This window comes from Scyliorhinus torazame, chromosome 5 (assembly GCF_047496885.1).
Source record: "Scyliorhinus torazame isolate Kashiwa2021f chromosome 5, sScyTor2.1, whole genome shotgun sequence".
NCBI lineage: Eukaryota > Metazoa > Chordata > Chondrichthyes > Carcharhiniformes > Scyliorhinidae > Scyliorhinus > Scyliorhinus torazame.
The window spans coordinates 181,298,333-181,316,397 of NC_092711.1; the positions used below are offsets into that span (position 1 = coordinate 181,298,333).

An 18,065-nucleotide genomic window follows, 5' to 3' on the forward strand; every position below is an offset into this window, starting at 1 on the left:
AGAAAATGGTGAGAAATCAAGAATGAAAACAAAAAGAAAATTTTGCTGCAAATGCAAAAGAGAAACAGATTCATAGAATCCTTGCAGGAGAGGCCATTCAGCCCATCAAGTCTGCACCGACCCTGGAAAGAGCATCCTCCACCGCCCCCCCCCCCCCCCCATCCCCATCACTGCAATCCCGTAAATCCACTTTGGGCACTAAGGGGCAATTTTTGCATGGCCAACCTAACCTGCACATCTTTAGACTGGTTTTTAATCAGAAAAGTGCCCCTATGTGTGTTTTGTGCAGACTGAGAATAAACTCGATTGTCACTCCCGGGCGACAGGGACGAAAGTTGGGAACAGGAAACCACGCCCACTTGCCCGTGCCACAAAATGGTGGATTTGGCGCATGTGCTCTGAGGCTCCAGGTCCACAAGATGGCGGCCGCTTTCCACGGTAACCCTGGGTTGTCCGCAGCCAGCGCTGCGACGTGATGTGGGGTTTGAATGATTGACGGGCATTTGGACCAATGGCCCTCCGAACTCGGCCCAGACCGGGCGATCCTCCAACCAATCACCGAGAGGGTAGGAGAGGGCGGGCAGTACAATGCCCTCTCCGCTGCTCTGCGTCAGAGAAGCACGCGATGATTGACGGATGGCTGGACCAATGGCCATCGGGGTCTGGCCGGAGGCCCGGTCGGTCCTCCAGCCAATCAGAAATGGCGAGGATGTTCTCCTCCCCTCCCCCCACCAGCTGGGCAATCCCAAGGTTGAAGTGTGTCTGCTTTGTGCACAAGGGTCCCCCAGTCACTGAGGAGGCGCAATTGGGGAATGAGTGGGTGGGGCTGGTATCTATCTATCTATATATATTTTTAAAGGTATTAACAATGCTGCTTTAATTAGAGTGCAATTAGATAAATTATGTTTTACAATTTGTGGACTGAAGTAAAATTGTTTTTTGGAACAAGTTGATCTGGTTGTAATTGAAATTGGTGGAAATACCTGAAATTATTTCTCGATATTTCGGCAATGATGGACGGCACAGTGGTGCAGTGGTTAGCACGGCAGCAGGGACCCAGGCTCAATTCCAGTGTTGGGTGACTGTGTGGAGTTTGCACTTTCTCCCCGTGTCTGCGGGGGGTTCCTCCGGGTGCTCCGGTTTCCTCCCTCAGTCCAAAGATGTGCAGGTTAGGTGAATTGGCCATGCTACAAATTGCCCCTTAGTGTCCAAAGATGTGTGGGGTTCTGGGGATAGGATGCGCGAGAGTTGGTGCAGACTTGATGGGCTGAAATGGCCGCTCTGTAGAGATTCTATGGATGGTGCTGGATGGTGGACCGACACCTAAGGATTCTGGGGTGAGCAAAAGGGAACAGGACGATTAGGAATGGGATTGTTAGGGGGAGGGGGGCTGCTGCTTGTGATGCCCTGAATCTAGGGGAGAAGGCTGGGGTGGGTGGTGAGGGAGAGTACATGTGGCCATTTGTAGAGTTGCCAACCATCCCCAAAAGACGGGGAGTCTACCAGATTTGCATCAATTTCCCGCTGACTGACAGGAGATGGCTGAGGAAACGCCTCAAGGACGCCCTCAAAGCCTCCTTGTAAAAAAAGGTGCACCATCCATCCCCACAGTTGCCTGGGAATCCCTGGCCAAGTTCGCTCGATGTGGAGAAAAAGTATTGGGGAAGAACCAAGTTCACCCGATGTGGACAAAAAGTATCGGGGAAGACGTTGAACACCTCGAGACTCACCGCTAAGAGCAAGCTGAAACCAAATAGCAAAAAAGAGCGTGTGGCAACCCGAGCACCTCGCCCGTCTGCTACTCCAACCACCGTCTGCTCCACCTGTGACAGGGACTGCAGGTCGCCCATTGGACTCCTCAGTTGCTTCAGATCTCATATTTTGTGTGGAAGTAAGTCATCATTAAACCCGGAGGACTGCCTAAGAAGGAAGAGAAGGCTAACAAAAGTAAATCGGGGAGTGGGAGGGGGGGTTTGAAACGATATTTCAAGCAAATGATGCTCGTCCGCATTGAAGACCTCTTGGGCAGCCAGTCTTCGTTGAAAGTGGTGGTATAAACATCAGCTGCGCGACAATGGTTGCCACGCTATCGGCACCTGAGCCTTGACCTTTGTGGAAAGACCATTGAGGTTGGTGGTAGAGTACCAGAGTATTCCTGAAGAAAGGCGGGCTACTAACAAAGCTTGTTTTGTGCTCATCAGGATCGCACAAGCTATCTACAACAATTTATATTGCATAGGAAGAGAGTGCTGATTACTTGGCCAGTGGACTAAAGTTGCTGCCTTTCCCATGTCAAGGTCCCTGCCAATCAGAGTCCACTCGCCAACCAATCAGCCCTCTCTTATGCAGTATAAAGTCTTGGAGTTTAATCCGGACAAATGTGAGGTAATGGATTTTGAAAGGTCCAATACAGGTAGGGAATATACAGTGAATGGTAGAACCCTCAAGAATATTGACAGTCAGAGAGATCTAGGTGTACAGGTCCACAGGTCACTGAAAGGGGAAACACAGATGGAGAAGGTAGTCAAGAAGGCATACGACATGCTTGCCTTCATACGCCGGGTCATTGAGAATAAAAATTGGCATGTCATGTTGCAACTGTATAGAACCTTAGTTAGACCACACTTGGCGTATAGTGTTCAATTCTGGTCGCCACACTATCAGAAGGATGTGGATGCTTTGGAGAGGGTGCAGAAGAGATTTACCAGGATGTTGCCTGGTATGGAGGGCATTAGCTATGAGCAGAGGTTAAATAAACTCGGTTTGTTCTCGCTGGAATGACGGAGGTTGAGGGGCGACCTGGTGGAGGTCTAGAAAACTATGATGGGCATCGACAGAGTGGATGGTCAGAGACTTTTTCCCAGGGTGGAGGGGTCAATTACTTGGGGGCATAGGTTTAAGGTGCGAGGGGCAAAGTTTAGAGGAGATGTATGAGGCAAGTTTTTTACACAGCGGGTAATGGGTGCCTGAACTCGCTGCCGGAGGAGGTGGTGGAAGCAGGGACGATAGTGACATTTAAGGGGCACCTTGACAAATACATGAATAGGATGCGAATAGAGGGATACGGACCCTGGAATTGTAGAAGATTTTAGTTTAGATGGGCAGCATGGTCGACGCAGGCTTGGAGGGCCGAAGGGCCTGTTCCTGTGCTGTACTGTTCTTTGTTCCGCCGTCCAACTGCTCGGGAAATGCAAACCAAATTACCTAAGCCAACCTCGAAAGCTTGTTTTTTTTTACACATCGAGAATCCCGAGGCTTGAGGTAAGGCCTACTGCAAGGGCTGGAAAAACAATCGCGATAATTCCTCAAAACCCTAGAAAGAAGATTTATTTCCTTGTCGAGACACTACTCGAGCTCACTCTAGCTGAGGCAACTTGGTAAAAGGAGCATTGCTGCTTGACGAGAGCTGGACTAATAAATCCTGTAACACTGAACAGTTTTTTTCCTCTTACCCAAGGAAATAAACACTGGCGTCAGAGCATTCCTGAGAAGGTTCACGAGATTGATTCCGGGTAGGGAGGGACTTTCTTATGAGGAGAGGTTGAGTCGGTTGGGCCTGTACTCATTGGAGTTTAAGAAGAATGAGAGGCAACCTTATTGAGTGTTTGACAGGTTAGATGCTGACCCTTAGGGGAGAGTCTAGGACATGAGGGCATCATCTCAGAGTAAGAGATCGCCCATTTAAGACAGAGATGAGGAGCAATTTCTTCTTTCAAGAGGGCAGTGAATCAGTGGAATTCCTTACTACAGAGAGCTGTGGAGGCTGGGTTGCTAAGTATGTTCAAGGCTGAGATAGACAGATAGATTATTAATCAGGAAGGGAATCGAGGGTTATGGGGATAAGGCGGGAAATGGATTATCACATCAGATCAGTCACAATCTCATTGAATGGTGGAGCAGACTCGATGGGCCAAATGGCCTGCTTCTGCTCCTATGTCTTACGCTGCAGGAAAGGATGTCCCGAAGCGTGGTGCGTTGGCGAGACCATGCAGACGCTGCGACAACGAATGAACGGACATCGCGTGACAATCACCAGGCAGGAATGTTCCCTTCCAGTCGGGGAACACTTCAGCAGTCAAGGGCATTCAGCCTCTGATCTCCGGGTAAGCGTTCTCCAAGGCGGCCTTCAGGACGCGCGACAACGCAGAATCGCCGAGCAGAAACTTATAGCCAAGTTCCGCACACATGAGAACGGCCTCAACCGGGACCTGGGATTCATGTCGCATTACATTCATCCCCCACCATCTGGCCTGGCAAAATTCTACCATCTGTCCTGATTTAAGACAATTCACACCTCTTTAACCTGGGGTTACCCCATCTCTGGACCTGTAAAGATTTAATCACCCGCTAATGCTCACATTCCAAGCATTGTCTGGCATCTTTGAATTTGTCTATATATATGTTTCTGGAACATACCTCTTCATTCACCTGAGGAAGGAGCAGCGCTCCGAAAGCTAGTGACATCGAAACAAACCTGTTGGACTTTAACCTGGTGTTGTAAGACTTCTTACTGTGCTCACCCCAGTCCAACGCCGGCATCTCCACATCAGGTCTTAATTGCATTTACCTTCGATGGTGTTTCCGAAGGAAAGGGGAACCTCCGGAATATCTGCGCCCGAGAGCTGACGACCCTCGCCTGGTGAAGGGGTGGGGGTGCTCAGAGTGGGATGAGCTCCTGAGGAATTTGAAAGACATCTTCTGAATGAACTGGAGTGTAAAAGAATGAGAGAACAAAGAACAAAGAAAAGTACAGCACAGGAGCAGGCCCTTCGGCCCTCCAAGCCCGTGCTGACCATGCTGCCCGACTAAACTACAATCTTCTACACTTCCTGGGTCCGTATCCCTCTATTCCCATCCTATTCATGTATTTGTCAAGATGCTTCTTAAATGTCACTAAATGTCACGACGTTATTGAGGCGACGTTATTGAGACCTATATGATTCTTGGGGGGCTTGATAAGGTAGATACTGAGAGGATGTTTCTCGGGGGGTGTGACAAGGTAGATACTGAGAGGATGTTTCCTCTTGTGAGAGAGTCTGGGACCAAAGGGCATCATCTCCGAGTCAGGGGGTCGGCACCTATTTCAGACAGAGATGTGGAGGATTTCCATCTCTCACAGGGTAGTGAATCTGTGGAATTCTTTACCCCAGAGGTGTTGGGGTAGAGGAGGATGGGAGAGCATCTCAAATTGGGTTGGGGTATTTCCTGGAGACCAAAGGATAGGGGAATGCCACATAGGAATTAGAACCGTCTGATCTGGATTTTCTTACTGTCCTTGCAGGAAGGGGAAGATTTGCAGTTGGGAAGCTCAAAGCAAAGTCGCACCATGATCTGGGCGGATCACTCGATTCATCAGGACTTGGGTATTGTCGGCTTTTGAATGTGGAAGGAGAAATGTTTTGTCTGTCCTGTCTGTGGGAAACGATTTCAAACATCGGTGTGACTGGAAAAGCACCGAGACACACACACACCCGAGTGAGAGTGCTCCAGTGAACTGACTGTGGAAAGAGCTTTAACCTGTTACAAAGCCTGAAAAACTTTGTCCCGTTCATAGCGGGGAGAGACCGTACACGTGTTCTGTATGTGAACGAGGGTTAAACTCATCGTCAAACCTGGAGAGACACAAGGATATTTGCACCATGGAGAAAATTTGGAATTGTGGGGACTGTGGGAAGGGATTCAATTACCCGTCCAAGCTGGAGATTCACCGTCGCACTCACACCGGGGAGAGGCCGTTCACCTGCTCAAAGTGCAGGAAAGGGTTCGGTTCCCAATCCCAGCTGGAAAACCATCCGTGTGGTCATACCGGGGAGAAACTGTGGAAGTGTGAGGATTGTGGGAAGGGATTCCGTTTCCCGTCCAAGCTGGAGATTCACCGCCGCGCTCACACAGGGGAGAGGCCGTTCACCTGCGCCGCGTGTGGGAAGGGGTTCAGCGAGGCGTCCACCCTTCAGAGGCACCGGCGGGTTCACACCGGGGAGAGGCCGTTTGTCTGCTCCGCCTGCGGCAAGGAGTTCACGTGCTCGTCCAACCTGCTGGCGCACCGGCGTACTCACACCGGGGAGAGGCCGTTCGCCTGCTCTGAGTGCGGGAAGGGGTTCGCCCAGTCCTCCAACCTGCAGAGACACCTGCGGAGTCACACCAGGGAGAAGCCAGCCTGCTCGGTGCGGAGGAAAGGGGACGCCTCCGGCCTGCTGGAGCAGCGAGGCTTTCGGGCCGACCTGAGGCCTTTCCAGTGCCCCGACTGTGGGGGTGGCTTTAAAAGCGCCAAACACCTGAAGGTCCACCGGCGCGTCCACGCCACAGGGAGGCCCTTCGGCTGCTCCCGCTGTGCCAAGCGGTTCCGCGCCTCATCCGCCCTGCTGACGCATCAGCGGGTTCACACCGGGGAGCGGCCCTACACCTGCCCAGTGTGCAGGAAGGGCTTCACCCAGTCATCCAACCTGCGGACGCACCAGCGAGCTCACAAGTGATTCCCGGGATTGGATACCGCTGTTGTAGGGCTCGGAGCGTGGTTCGGTCTGGCAGCTGACCTTCAGTCCTGTCCCCCCTGCAGGATGACACCTGTAATTGGGCAGGCAACTAATCCGCTCAACGTCCACCAAGTCAGAATGGCAGGAGGCCCATCAAACGGGTTCCACCATTCAATCACATCAAGCCTGGGTCCGCACCTCTCTTATTTACCTACTCTGGTTTTGTGAACCCTTTGTAGCCCCTCTTGACAACAATAAATTGTTTCAAAAGCAGACTGTTGTGGATTTTTGTGTCTTTCCTTCCCAAACGTTTTTTTAAAAATGTTTATTGTCACAAGTAGGCTTACATTAACACTGCAATGAAGTAACTGTGAAAAGCCCCTCGTCGCCACATTCCGGTGCCTGTTGGGGTGAATTCAGGGAGGAGAATTCAGAATGTCCAAATTACTTAACAGCACGTCTTTCAGGACTTGTGGAAGGAAACTGGAGCACCCGGAGGAAACCCGCGCAGACACTGGGAGAACGTGCAGACTCCGCACAGACAGTGACCCAGCAGGGAATCGAACCTGGGACACTGGCGCTGTGAAGCCACAGTGCTATCCACTTGTGCTACCGTGCTGTTGCCGCCTCACATGTCAGCCCGTTGTTCGATGATAGTCTGACATTTGATCCCGTCAGCCGACAGGCACAGTTCTGAAGAATGTGAGGCATTTGTCTGCAATCGAGGGAACTTTGACTATTTTAAAAATGGCCCTGAGGCAGTGAACTGAGGAGAGAATATCCAAACTAATCGTTTTGTTTTTGCAACCTAAGCTGCTCATTTCTGTGAACTACGACTCATTTCTTGGCTCAATTGTGGAGCCCCGGGAGTGCTTGTGGTGGGTGAGGCACAGAGTCCGTTTTGAAGTCTCTGTGAGAGAGTTATTCCAATCCCGGACCAGACTTGTTGGGATACTGGACAGAAACCCCAATATTTTATTCTAATTTTGTAAGACTGTGAAGAAACGCACCGGGAGTGATTTCACGAAAAATAGGGATATGATATATTAAAACAAACTTTATTACTTACACAGTATCAATATAACATAAATACAGACCGCTTTCAACTACCTGTTAAATAATGTGTAACAATAACATGAAACACTAACTTCAAGCTGCTATCTTTATCTCCACTCAAATAAAACCCCTCTCAGATCATAATCCACTTTTTAAATACAGTTAGCAGACTCAGGAATACTTGTTGTAAACAGAGACCTTGGACAAGCCACTTTGAGAAAGAGAGATCATTCAGGACTCAGCTGGCAGAACCTTGTTTGTCTCAACTTACTGTTTAAACTACCAGCCTTTGAAATTGTTCCGATCCTGTTCACAGGCAAATCCTTAACTCACTGCCTTGAGATCAGCAGCTTCTGGTCTGTCCCCAGTCAAATCTTTAATTGAACTGCTTTGAACGAAACTGCTAGTCTGTCCACAGACAGATCTAACCTCACTATATTGAGAACAATGTCTTATCTGGACCCGTCCCAATTTAAAAAAACAACTGAAACCTCAACACCTGAACTGCCTCAGGTCCTGGATCCTCCCATTAACTGCATCACCCTACTAATCTGAACACAATGGGCAGGATACTTCAGCCAGCCCACCCAGTGACTGTCGAATCCCGCCCAAAGTCAATGGATTTCTCCATTGTCCGCCTCTCGCCCATGGCCTTCATGCGGCAGGCGGGGCGGAAGAATCCAGCCCCGTGTCTCTAATTATCTACTCCTGGGGGAACCCTCTTAACATAAACAAAAGTCAATTATCCCAAACTTTTACGATGCTTTAATTGTACCTCTGATTCCACAGAGCCTGGCTGCCTTGCAAACCTAGATTTTTAAAAGCACTACTGCAGCACTCATACACACAACCCAGGCTTTTAACCCTTACTGCACCAAATATATACAATACAATATATCTGAAATTACTACATCAGAGAGAGAGACATTTGCTGCCGTACACAGGGGAAAATCCCTAGTCCTGGGGACTTTTTCGGTTGGAAGATACAGGCGGCTGAACTTGTCCTTCGTGAGGCTGACTTTGTAATCGTCTGATTAAATTTAGAGCCACCCCACGTCTGGCCCTTGTTCAAGGCTGCAGCGTGGGAGGGGCAAGAGCCATTTTAAAGCCCGTGAGAGAGCCATTCGTGGCAGGTGAGGCCGAGGAGCCACTTTAAAGTCTCTTGATTCAGGCCTGTGAATTGGGGCAATCACTTGGAGTCATTTTTAAACATGAGTCAACGATGTCGAGCCTGCTGTTTTAAAGAGTGCAAGCAAAAGCATCAGGCAAGAAGTGAAATTAGATCTTTTATCTGCGTGGGTTTCCTCCGAGTGCTCTGGTTTCTTCCCACAAGCCCCGAAAGTCGTGCTTGTTGGGTGAATTGGACATTCTGAATTCTCCCTGTGTACCTGAACAGGTGCTGGAGTGTGGCGACGAGGGGCTTTTCACAGTAACTTCATTGCAGTGTTAAAGTAAGCTTACTTGTGACACTAATAAAGATTATTATTACGATATTGCTGCAGTGGGTGGGCATATGAAACACAACAGCATACAAGGCTACAGAGCAAATGCTGGCAAATGGGAATTAGAATAGGTAGATGCTTGATGGCCGGTGCAGACACAATGGGCCTCTTTCTGTGCTGTAAAACTCTATGATTCTGTTTGCCCTCATCTGGCTGGAACTGAGAAAGGACAATGTGGGTGGGTGACGGGGAGGCGGTTTGGGGGTCAGGGGCATTCGTTGTGTGTGGGGGTGCGGTGGTTGGGGAGGATCGTGGGAGCAGAACAAAACTTCAGCCTAGACCCAATCCTTCAGGGCCGCAATGAAAAGGCCCAAAGAGCACTCGTGTGTCTCTGCGTGCTCACAACAAAGCCACCCCCGGCCTCCCCATGAGAGCTGATCTTGACACGTCAGAAAACGTGTCCGCTCCGCTCTCGACCATGGTTCAGACCTCTCCTCGTCGCAGAGCAGAAGGGCTCCTTCGCAACAAGAGATCGGCACCGAACCGCGATCCGTACCCCACTTGGAATTCTGCGGCCGTTCCTTCGCTGTTGCAGGCTCAGAATACTGGAACTCCCTCGCACCACTGACTCGATAGACCCTCGGTGGGGGACAATCTCGGCTGACGAGAGGACTACACCAGTGCCCCCCAATCCCTCATCTGCAAGGTTGAAATGGGACTTATTCACTGACCATGACCCCATGAATAAGATTAAATAGATTTAATACACACCGAATATTTCAGAACGAGTTATAGAAAATGCTGAATCATTCACATAACTGTCATCTGCTTCAAATGGTGAAAAGAGCTGAAATATTTACACTTTGAACGCAGAGGGAGTGCATGGCTTTCGCAGTCGGTGTATAATCAGCATGAACCTCATGTTACTCGCCTTGCTTTACATGCGTATCTCTTCAGTGACACCAGCAGGAAAACCATGCTGATAGAAGTCAGTAGAATGTGGCAACCTTGTGCACGGGTAACGGTCAACAAAACGTCTTGTGGGCCGCACCCAGAACTCAGATGGGCCAAATGCGGCCTCCTTCTGCATTGTTAAGATTCTGGGCACGATTTAGTGGTTAGGCTGCGCCCGAAAAGCAAGGTGGGATTCGGTCTCTCTTGCCTTGGAGACTGGCAACACAGAGGGCGAGCGCCGTTCAGTACTGGTCTCCACAAACGGGGACCAGACCATAGGGCAATCGTGGGGGTCTCCCAGGGGATTGGAGGCCCCCAGGTGCATGCCCTTTGGGCAGGGTGGCACCTTGGTACAGGGTTCCAGGTTGGAACAGCCAAAGTGTCAAGCTGCCATCCTTTGCGCAGGTGCGATCGGGCCGGGGGTGGCCTGTGTGGGTGTTGGGGAAAATACGGGGCAAGCTGGGGACCCTCCCATAGTAGTATCCCTCTGACTCCATTTAAAAAAAAAAATTTACAGTACCCAATTGTCTTTTTTTCCAAAAGGGGCAATTTAGTGTCGCCAATCCACCTAACCAGCCCATTTTTGGGTTGAGGGGGTGAAACCCACGTAGACACAGGGAGAATGTGCAAACTCCACACGGACAGTGACCCAGGACGTGGATTCGAACCCGGGTCCTCAGCGCCATAGTCCCAGTACTACCCACTGCGCCACCTGACTCCACAAGATTACCGGGGCTGTTTAGCACAGGGCTAAATCGCTGGCTTTGACAGCAGACCAAGGCAGGCCAGCAGCACGGTTCAATTCCCGGACCAGCCTCCCCGAACAGGTGCCGGAATGTGGCGACTAGGGGCTTTTCATAGTAACTTCATTTGAAGCCTACTTGTGACAATAAGCGATTATGTTTTCATTTCATGTTAGCAGTTTTTCCCACAGTCTGTTTAACCCCTAGATTGCCTGCAACATCTTCGATCCGATTTCTGAACCCAATTTCCTATTATCTCCTTCTCATAACACGGCCAAAGTGCAGGACAGTGGGATTAGTGTAGTGCAGTCCAAAAATGTGCAGGCTAGATGGATTGGCCATGCTAAATTGTCCCTTGGTGTCCAGAGATGTGCAGGTTGGATGGGATTGGATTTGTTTCTTGTCACGTGTACCGAGGTACAGTGAAAAGTATTTTTCTGCGAGTAGCTCAACAGATCATTAAGTACATGGGAAGAAAAGGGAATAAAAGAAAATACATAATAGGGCAACACAACATATACAATGTAACTACATAAGCACCAGCATCGGATGAAGCATACAGGGTGTAGTGTTAATGAAATCAGTCCATAAGAGGGTCATTTAGGAGTCTGGTGACAGTGGGGAAGGAGCTGATTTTGAGTCTGTTCGTGCGTGTTCTCAGACTTCTGTATCTCCTACCCGATGGAAGAAGTTGGTTGAGTTGCGGAGAATGGGCGGGGGAATGCGCTCAGGGTGCTTTTTCGGAGGGTCGGTGCAGACTCGATGGGCCGAATGGACTCCTTCTGCAGTGCAGGGACTCAAAGGACCTCTGTTCAAGAGAGATCTCGGTGTCCATGTACATAGATCCTTGAAAGTTGCCACCCAGGTTGAGAGGGTTGTTAAGAAGGCGTACGGTGTGTTAGCTTTTATTGTCCGAGGGATTGAGTTTCGGAGCCATGAGGTCATGTTACAGCTGTACAAAACTCTGGTGCGGCCGCATCTGGAGTATTGCGTGCAATTCTGGTCGCCACATTATAGGAAGGATGTGGAAGCATTGGAAAGGGTGCAGAGGAGATTTACCAGAATGTTGCCTGGTATGGAGGGAAGATCTTATGAGGAAAGGCTGAGGGACTTGAGGCTGTTTTCGTTAGAGGGAAGAAGGTTAAGAGGTGACTTAATTGAGGCATACAAGATGATCAGAGGATTGGATAGGGTGGACAGTGAGAGCCTTTTTCCTCGGATGGTGATGTCTCGCACGAGGGGACATAGCTTTAAATTGAGGGGAGATAGATATAGGACAGATGTCAGAGGTAGGTTCGTTACTCAGAGAGTAGTAAGGGCGTGGAATGCCCTGCCGGCAACAGTAGTGGACTCGCCAACACTAAGGACATTCAAATGGTCATTGGATAGACATATGGACAATAAGGGAATAGTGTAGATGGGCTTTAGAGTGGTTTCACAGGTCGGCGCCACATCGAGGGCCGAAGGGCCTGTACTGCGCTGTCATGTTCTATGTTCACTGGTGGGGATTCAGTGGACTGAATGGCCGCCCTTGGTATTAGAAAAAATCTTTGAATCCATGAATATTGGGAGTTTGGCAGTATGATCATATTGAGAGAAATGTTTTGAAGGGTGGATGCTGAGTGAGTTGGTTCCCGTGGCAGCCCTGGCCGCCTTGCCTCTGGCCCCCAAGTCGGTGGAGGCGCATGCGCTCTGACCAACCCTGCCGCCTTGCCTCCCAAAGATGGTGGGGGGAGCATGCGCCCTGCCTCCGCCTCCGGTGAGAAGAAACGTGTCGGTGTGACGGGGAGCGAGAGTGATTGATGAGAATTTGGATCAATGGGAGCTTGGGACTTATAAGCGAATGGTCCTCCAGCCAATCACTGAGGGCCTGGTCAAGGAGGCGGGCTAAAACTTCCCACCTCCAATGGGTGGCGGCGGGGAGCGAACCTGTGTCCCCGACATCAACGCGCGAATGATTGACGTCATCCTCGACCAATGGCGATTGGGGTTACTGACCGGAGGATCCGGCGGTTATCCAACCAATCAGAGAGGACGGTGCCTGGAACCCCCCGCCCCCTGTCTGTTGTTCCCTCTTCCCAAGGTTGGAGTGTGCCTTGTCTTCCTTTGTCCAGATGGGTCCCAGGTACTCAGGAGGTGCAATTGGGATCTATACAATATACATGCGCAAATTCACAAATTGCAGCTTGATTTAGAAATTTCTTATTTTTAAAAAGTCTTTAGAATTTGTGGAGAAAATGAATTGTAATCCAGAGCAAACATTTTGGGCTTTGCAAATGACTTGACAAGCGTTCGTGAATGGGAATATCATCATTGATATTTCCAGATGTTTAAGTGAAGGTGGGCAAACAGCTAAAGGTTCTGGGGTAGTGAAAGGGCAGGATAGTGATGAATGTGCCCCAAATTGGAGGTGGGGAAAGAGTTGGTTGGGGGAGGGGGCGATAGGAGAAGTTTACATGAAAACACAAATTGCGTGCTCTGAGTTTCTGTTTGTACTTGCATGTGTGATAGCCCTTCCTGTTTATTTCCTTTGTTCCCATTTCTTTTATTTCATCTTCATTATTTTTGGTCCGTGGATCGTTAATTGAGATTTTAAGTCGAGCGCAGGAAGCAGAGGACTGAAAAGTTTCAAACGGTGTGCTGACTGGAACACTTTGTATTTGGGAGAGAAGAGGTCAGGCTTCTCGGTACCCAACTGACCGGAGGGAGTTGGCTCGACTGGTTGACTTGCAACCAATGGGTCGGCCAGGGACAGTGTTCTGCCTGACAACAATCAGGTTGTTTTTTTTAAAGGAAACCTGCCAGAAGACTCTAAATCCTCGGTTAGGGGCTGATTTAGCACAGGGCTAAATCGTTGGCTTTTAAGGCAGGCCAGCAGCACGGTTCAATTCCCGTACCAGCCTCCCAGAACAGGCGCCAGAATGTGCCGACTAGGGGCTTTTCACAGTAACTTCACTTGAAGCGTACTTGTGACAATAAGCGATTTTCATTTTATTTCGAAAGAAAAGTGTGTTTTCTCCCCCTCTGCTGCCAGTTGCCTGCTGTCTCCGTGAGTCTGCAATGAAGATCATTACAAGCCAAAGGAAAAGAAAAGTGACCTACTGAAGGCCTAACCTTGTGAAAGAAATTAACTAAATCAAAGATCCTTATACTTTTATTTTATTCCCCTTTGAACCACCCTTTTCCCTCTGCATTGTTTGTGTGTATGTGTATTGAGAGTGGGGGTAGTTAGATAGGGGGAAGAGTTGGGAATCAGAGTAAATAGCCAGTTTTATCTTTTGCCGATTTGATTATAATTAGTGTTAATAAGAAAAGGTTTATGTTTGGACTTCCGGTGACGGCAAGCGGGAGGCAGCCGCGCGTTGGAGGGCTCCCGTTCGGGAACGGCATTGTCGGGGGTTAACGCCCGGTCCTACGGCCAGCGAAGGCAGTAAAAGTCGGGAGACAGCACAGAGGAGGGGAATGTCGAAGACCAGCAAAAAAACGGCCGTGAAAAAAGCGGCTGAAAGTCCGTCGGGGAGTGGAAAGGGTCAGTAAAGAAAATGGAGGCTGGAGCACCAGGGGAGGTCACAGTGCTTACGGCTGAAGGAATAACTAAGGTGATGGCTGCGGAATTCGAAAGGCAGTTTGCGAAATGCATGGAGACGGTGAGGAAGGAGATGAGAGAGGTTTTGAGTGCGCTGGTGGAGGAGGCGATTTCCCCGGTGATGACAGTGGCGGAGAGCGCAGTGGCGGAGGTGCGAGAGCAAGGGGAGGCGCTGAAGGAAGTGGAGGAGACGTTATTGCAGCACGGTGATCAACTTGCCTCGATGGGGAAGGAGATGCGGAAGGTGATGGACATTAACAAGGATCTGCGAAGAAAAATGGAAGACCTGGAAAACAGATCCAGGCGACAGAATTTGAGGATTGTGGGGCTGCCTGAAGGAGTTGAAGGACCGAAGCCGACTGAGTATTTTGCCACGATGCTGGCAAAACTATTGGGGGAGGGGGAGGATACCTCCCGATATGAACTGGATCGGGCTCATCGGTCGTGGAGGCCTGTACCAAAGGCAAGTGAGCCGCCAAGGGCAGTGACTCTGTGCTTCCGTAGGTACAGTGTGAAGGAGAAGGTCCTGAGCTGGGCCAAGCAGAAGCGGGTGGTGCAGTGGGCTGGAGCTGGTATACGTGTATACCAGGACTTTATGGTGGAGCTGGTGAAGAGGCGGGCTGCCTTCAACCGGGTGAAGAGGGCACTAGCAAGGTGCAGTGTGGCATTGTATATCCAGCGAAGCTGAGGGTGACTTATAAGCTCAGGGACTTTTATTTTGGAACGGCGGAAGCAGCGGAGGAGTTTGCGAAGACAGAAGGACTGTGGCAGAACTGAGAAATTGAGAAATGGCCATGTGCCGATGTGACCTCATGACTGACTGTATTTTCTTATTTTTTTGTTTCACTGCGTGCGAGTGTATGGGCTAAAGGAGCCAATGCTGTATATATTTGGACAAGGGAAGGGATGGGACTTTCACTCGAAATTAGGGTTCTTTGGATATGCAGCGTGTGTGTGCAAAAAGGGGATCTCTGGGCTTTACTAGGGCCGGGCAAGGGGGAAAGGGACCCGGGCGGGGGTCTCCACGCTGGCCGGTTTGAAGGAAAATGTGAAAATGTAGAATAAAAAAATATTTTTTTTTAAAAAAGAAAAGGTTTATGTTTAAATTTACGGTGACTGTAGTCAGTTTTATGGCAACCAAAGCCACGGGTATCAATATACATTCTAGTTTCACCTGTATTGTAACTCTGGGTCAAGTGAGGCTGGAACTGACCATGCACCACCGCACGGGGTCGTGACAACAGTGATCACTTATGTAAATTCCTATTGCAGGGTGTCAAAAGAGGAGGAACTGCAGCTGGAAACTCAAACCAAAGATCATGCCAGGAACTGACTGAGGCACTTGATTCATCAGGACCTGAATACCATCGCTTTTTTAACTGGGAGGAGAAATCCTTGTCTGTTCTTTATGTGGGAAAAGATCTCTAACATCAGTGTGGCTGGAAAAGGCCGAGTCACACACACACCCGAGTGAGAGTGTTTCAGGGCACTGATTGTGGAAAGAGCTTTAACCCGTTGCACAGCCTGAAAAAACATCTCACCATTCACAGTGGGGAGACACGTGTTCTATGAGTGGACGAGGTTTCAACTGATTGTCCGTCCTGGAGAGACGCCAGGATATCCGCACCGTGGAGAAACCGTGGAAATGTGGGGACTGTGGGAAGGGATTCAGCCACCCGTCCCAGCTGGAAACCCATCGGCGGACTCACACCGGGGGGGGGAGACCGTTTGCCGGCTCTGTATGCGGAAAGGGATTCAGTGATTCATCCACTCTGCGGACCCGCCAGCGGGGTCACACCGGGGAGAGGCCGTTCACCTGCTCCGAATGTGGGAAGGGATTGACCGAGTCAGCCACCCTCCGGAAGCACGGGCGCGTTCACACCGGGGAGAAGCCGTTCATCTGTTCCGCATGTGGGAAGGAATTCACTCAGTCCTCCAATTTGCTGACACACCAGCGATTTCACACCGGGGGGAGGCCATTCATCTGCTCCGAGTGTGGGAAGTGTAGCCACCTGAGTTGGCCACTTCCCGACTTAAAATGGAGAACCGCAAAGGCTGAAGGGAAATTCAGCCAACACAGGCAAAAACTAGCAGGTGCAAAGTTACTGTGTACTGGACACTGCAGAAACCCAGACAGCATCGATACAAGCAGCCATCTGCATAGTAATGTAGCAGCCATCTACATAGTAATGAGCGATCCCCGGGAACAATCAAAACATTTTAAGGTAAACAAAGCCAAGCCAGACTCTTCGGCGTCAGCAGGAGCCAACACAAAAGAGGTTAACGGACACTTAAAGACCACCCAACGATCAGGGAACAGCTCCAGTATTGGAGAAATCGAACCAAGCGATTGGAACAAAGTCCAATCACTTGAAACCAGGTACGGGGTCTCCCCGAAGGGCGGGAAGCCCCTGGAGACTATAAAGCAAAGCCCCCAAGTTCAAAACGTCCTTCTTCACAGGGTCACTCAGCAACGTGAAGCAACCCCTGAGAGTGAACTGTCCGGCGGCCTCCAAGCAAGTAAGTCTCAAGTCAACGCTCGCTATGAGATAGACGCTCCTAGCTACCAGTCCATACCAGCTTTTGAATCCCGTAGACTCAGGAACTGAACGAAAGGCCATTTGTTCCCCTGACCTGGTGGGCCAGTCCAAAGCTAAGTATAGGCCTGTTAGTGATAGAAAAAGTCTAGAAAGTAGTTTATGCATGAGTAACGATTTACTGTGTATAATAAATGTGCTTTGATTTGAATCTTACTAATTGGTGTGTTGAGTTATTGATCATTACTTGAACCTGAACCACGTGGTGGTATCATAAAGATACCTGGCGACTCTAGAGCAAAGGTTATTAAAAAAAAAGCGTCCTTCAACCTGCTGAGACACCAGCGCGTTCACACCGGGGAGAGGCCGTTCACCTGCTCTGCGTGCGGGAAGGGATTCCCTCAGTCGCAACACCTACTGAGGCACCAGCGAGTTCACACCGGGGAGAAGCCATTCCCCTGCTCCGTGTGTGGGAAGGGATTCACTCAGTCATCGAGCCGACTGACACACCAGCGAGTTCACAAGTGACCTCCAGGGGGTTGGATTCTGCTGTTATTGCTGCTGTTGGTCACATCCGGGACTGAACCATGTTCATTCTGTCACTTGGAGTCTGTTTCTGCTGATATTGATGATCCCTGTAACTGGGCTGGAGATTAACATTCTGAATATGTTAAATAAATCAGTCATGTTTGAACAATCAGTGTGTCAAGCCGTTGTTGTCTCCAAGATTAGATGAGACCTTCTATATGATACATGGTCACTATCTTTATGAGGCTGTAATAAAAGAATGTGCAATCCTTGACTTTATTAATGGAAGCATTGAACACAAAAATGCACACATAAATGCATTGGAGGTAGTTCAGAGGAGGTTTACTAGATTGATGCCTTGAAAGAGAGGGTTGTTTTGTGAGGAAAGTTTATGCAGACTGGGCTTGTTTCCATTGGCATTTAGAAGAGTGAGGGGGTGACTTGATTGATGTATGTAAGATCCTGAAAGGCATTGGCAAGGTGGATGTTTTCACCTGTAGGTGACAGAACATGCTCCTCCCATTAATTAAATCTGTGCCCCACTAAGATTTTTTTTTAAATTTAGATTACCCAATTATTTATGAGAGCCCGCTTAGTTGCGGTTCCCCATGAGACCTATCAACCCCTCCCCCAACACCAACCCTCACCCCCACACCAGCCACACCCACATGCCCATTCTCACCCCCCCCCCCCCCCCCCCAGCCCGGGGTCTAATCGTGCCTCTTGTGTCTTACAGGACCTGCTGG

General features: G+C 49.7%; 1 protein-coding gene and 1 long non-coding RNA gene across 2 annotated transcripts; both read left to right on the plus strand.

Annotated features, from left to right (window-relative positions):
* The first annotated feature begins 629 nt into the window (after positions 1-629).
* LOC140420776 (uncharacterized) lies at positions 630-6,746 on the plus strand. The gene is made up of 2 exons (XR_011946559.1): positions 630-859; positions 5,282-6,746. It is a non-coding gene; the product is annotated as an uncharacterized lncRNA (long non-coding RNA).
* A 9,103-nt stretch (positions 6,747-15,849) lies between these two features.
* On the plus strand, positions 15,850-17,007 carry LOC140418074 (uncharacterized; the record flags this gene model as incomplete). The annotated part of the gene is made up of 1 exon (XM_072501499.1): positions 15,850-17,007. A coding segment is annotated over one exon (1,014 nt), but the record flags the coding sequence as incomplete, so codon positions are not given.
* Between the last annotated feature and the right edge of the window lie 1,058 nt (positions 17,008-18,065).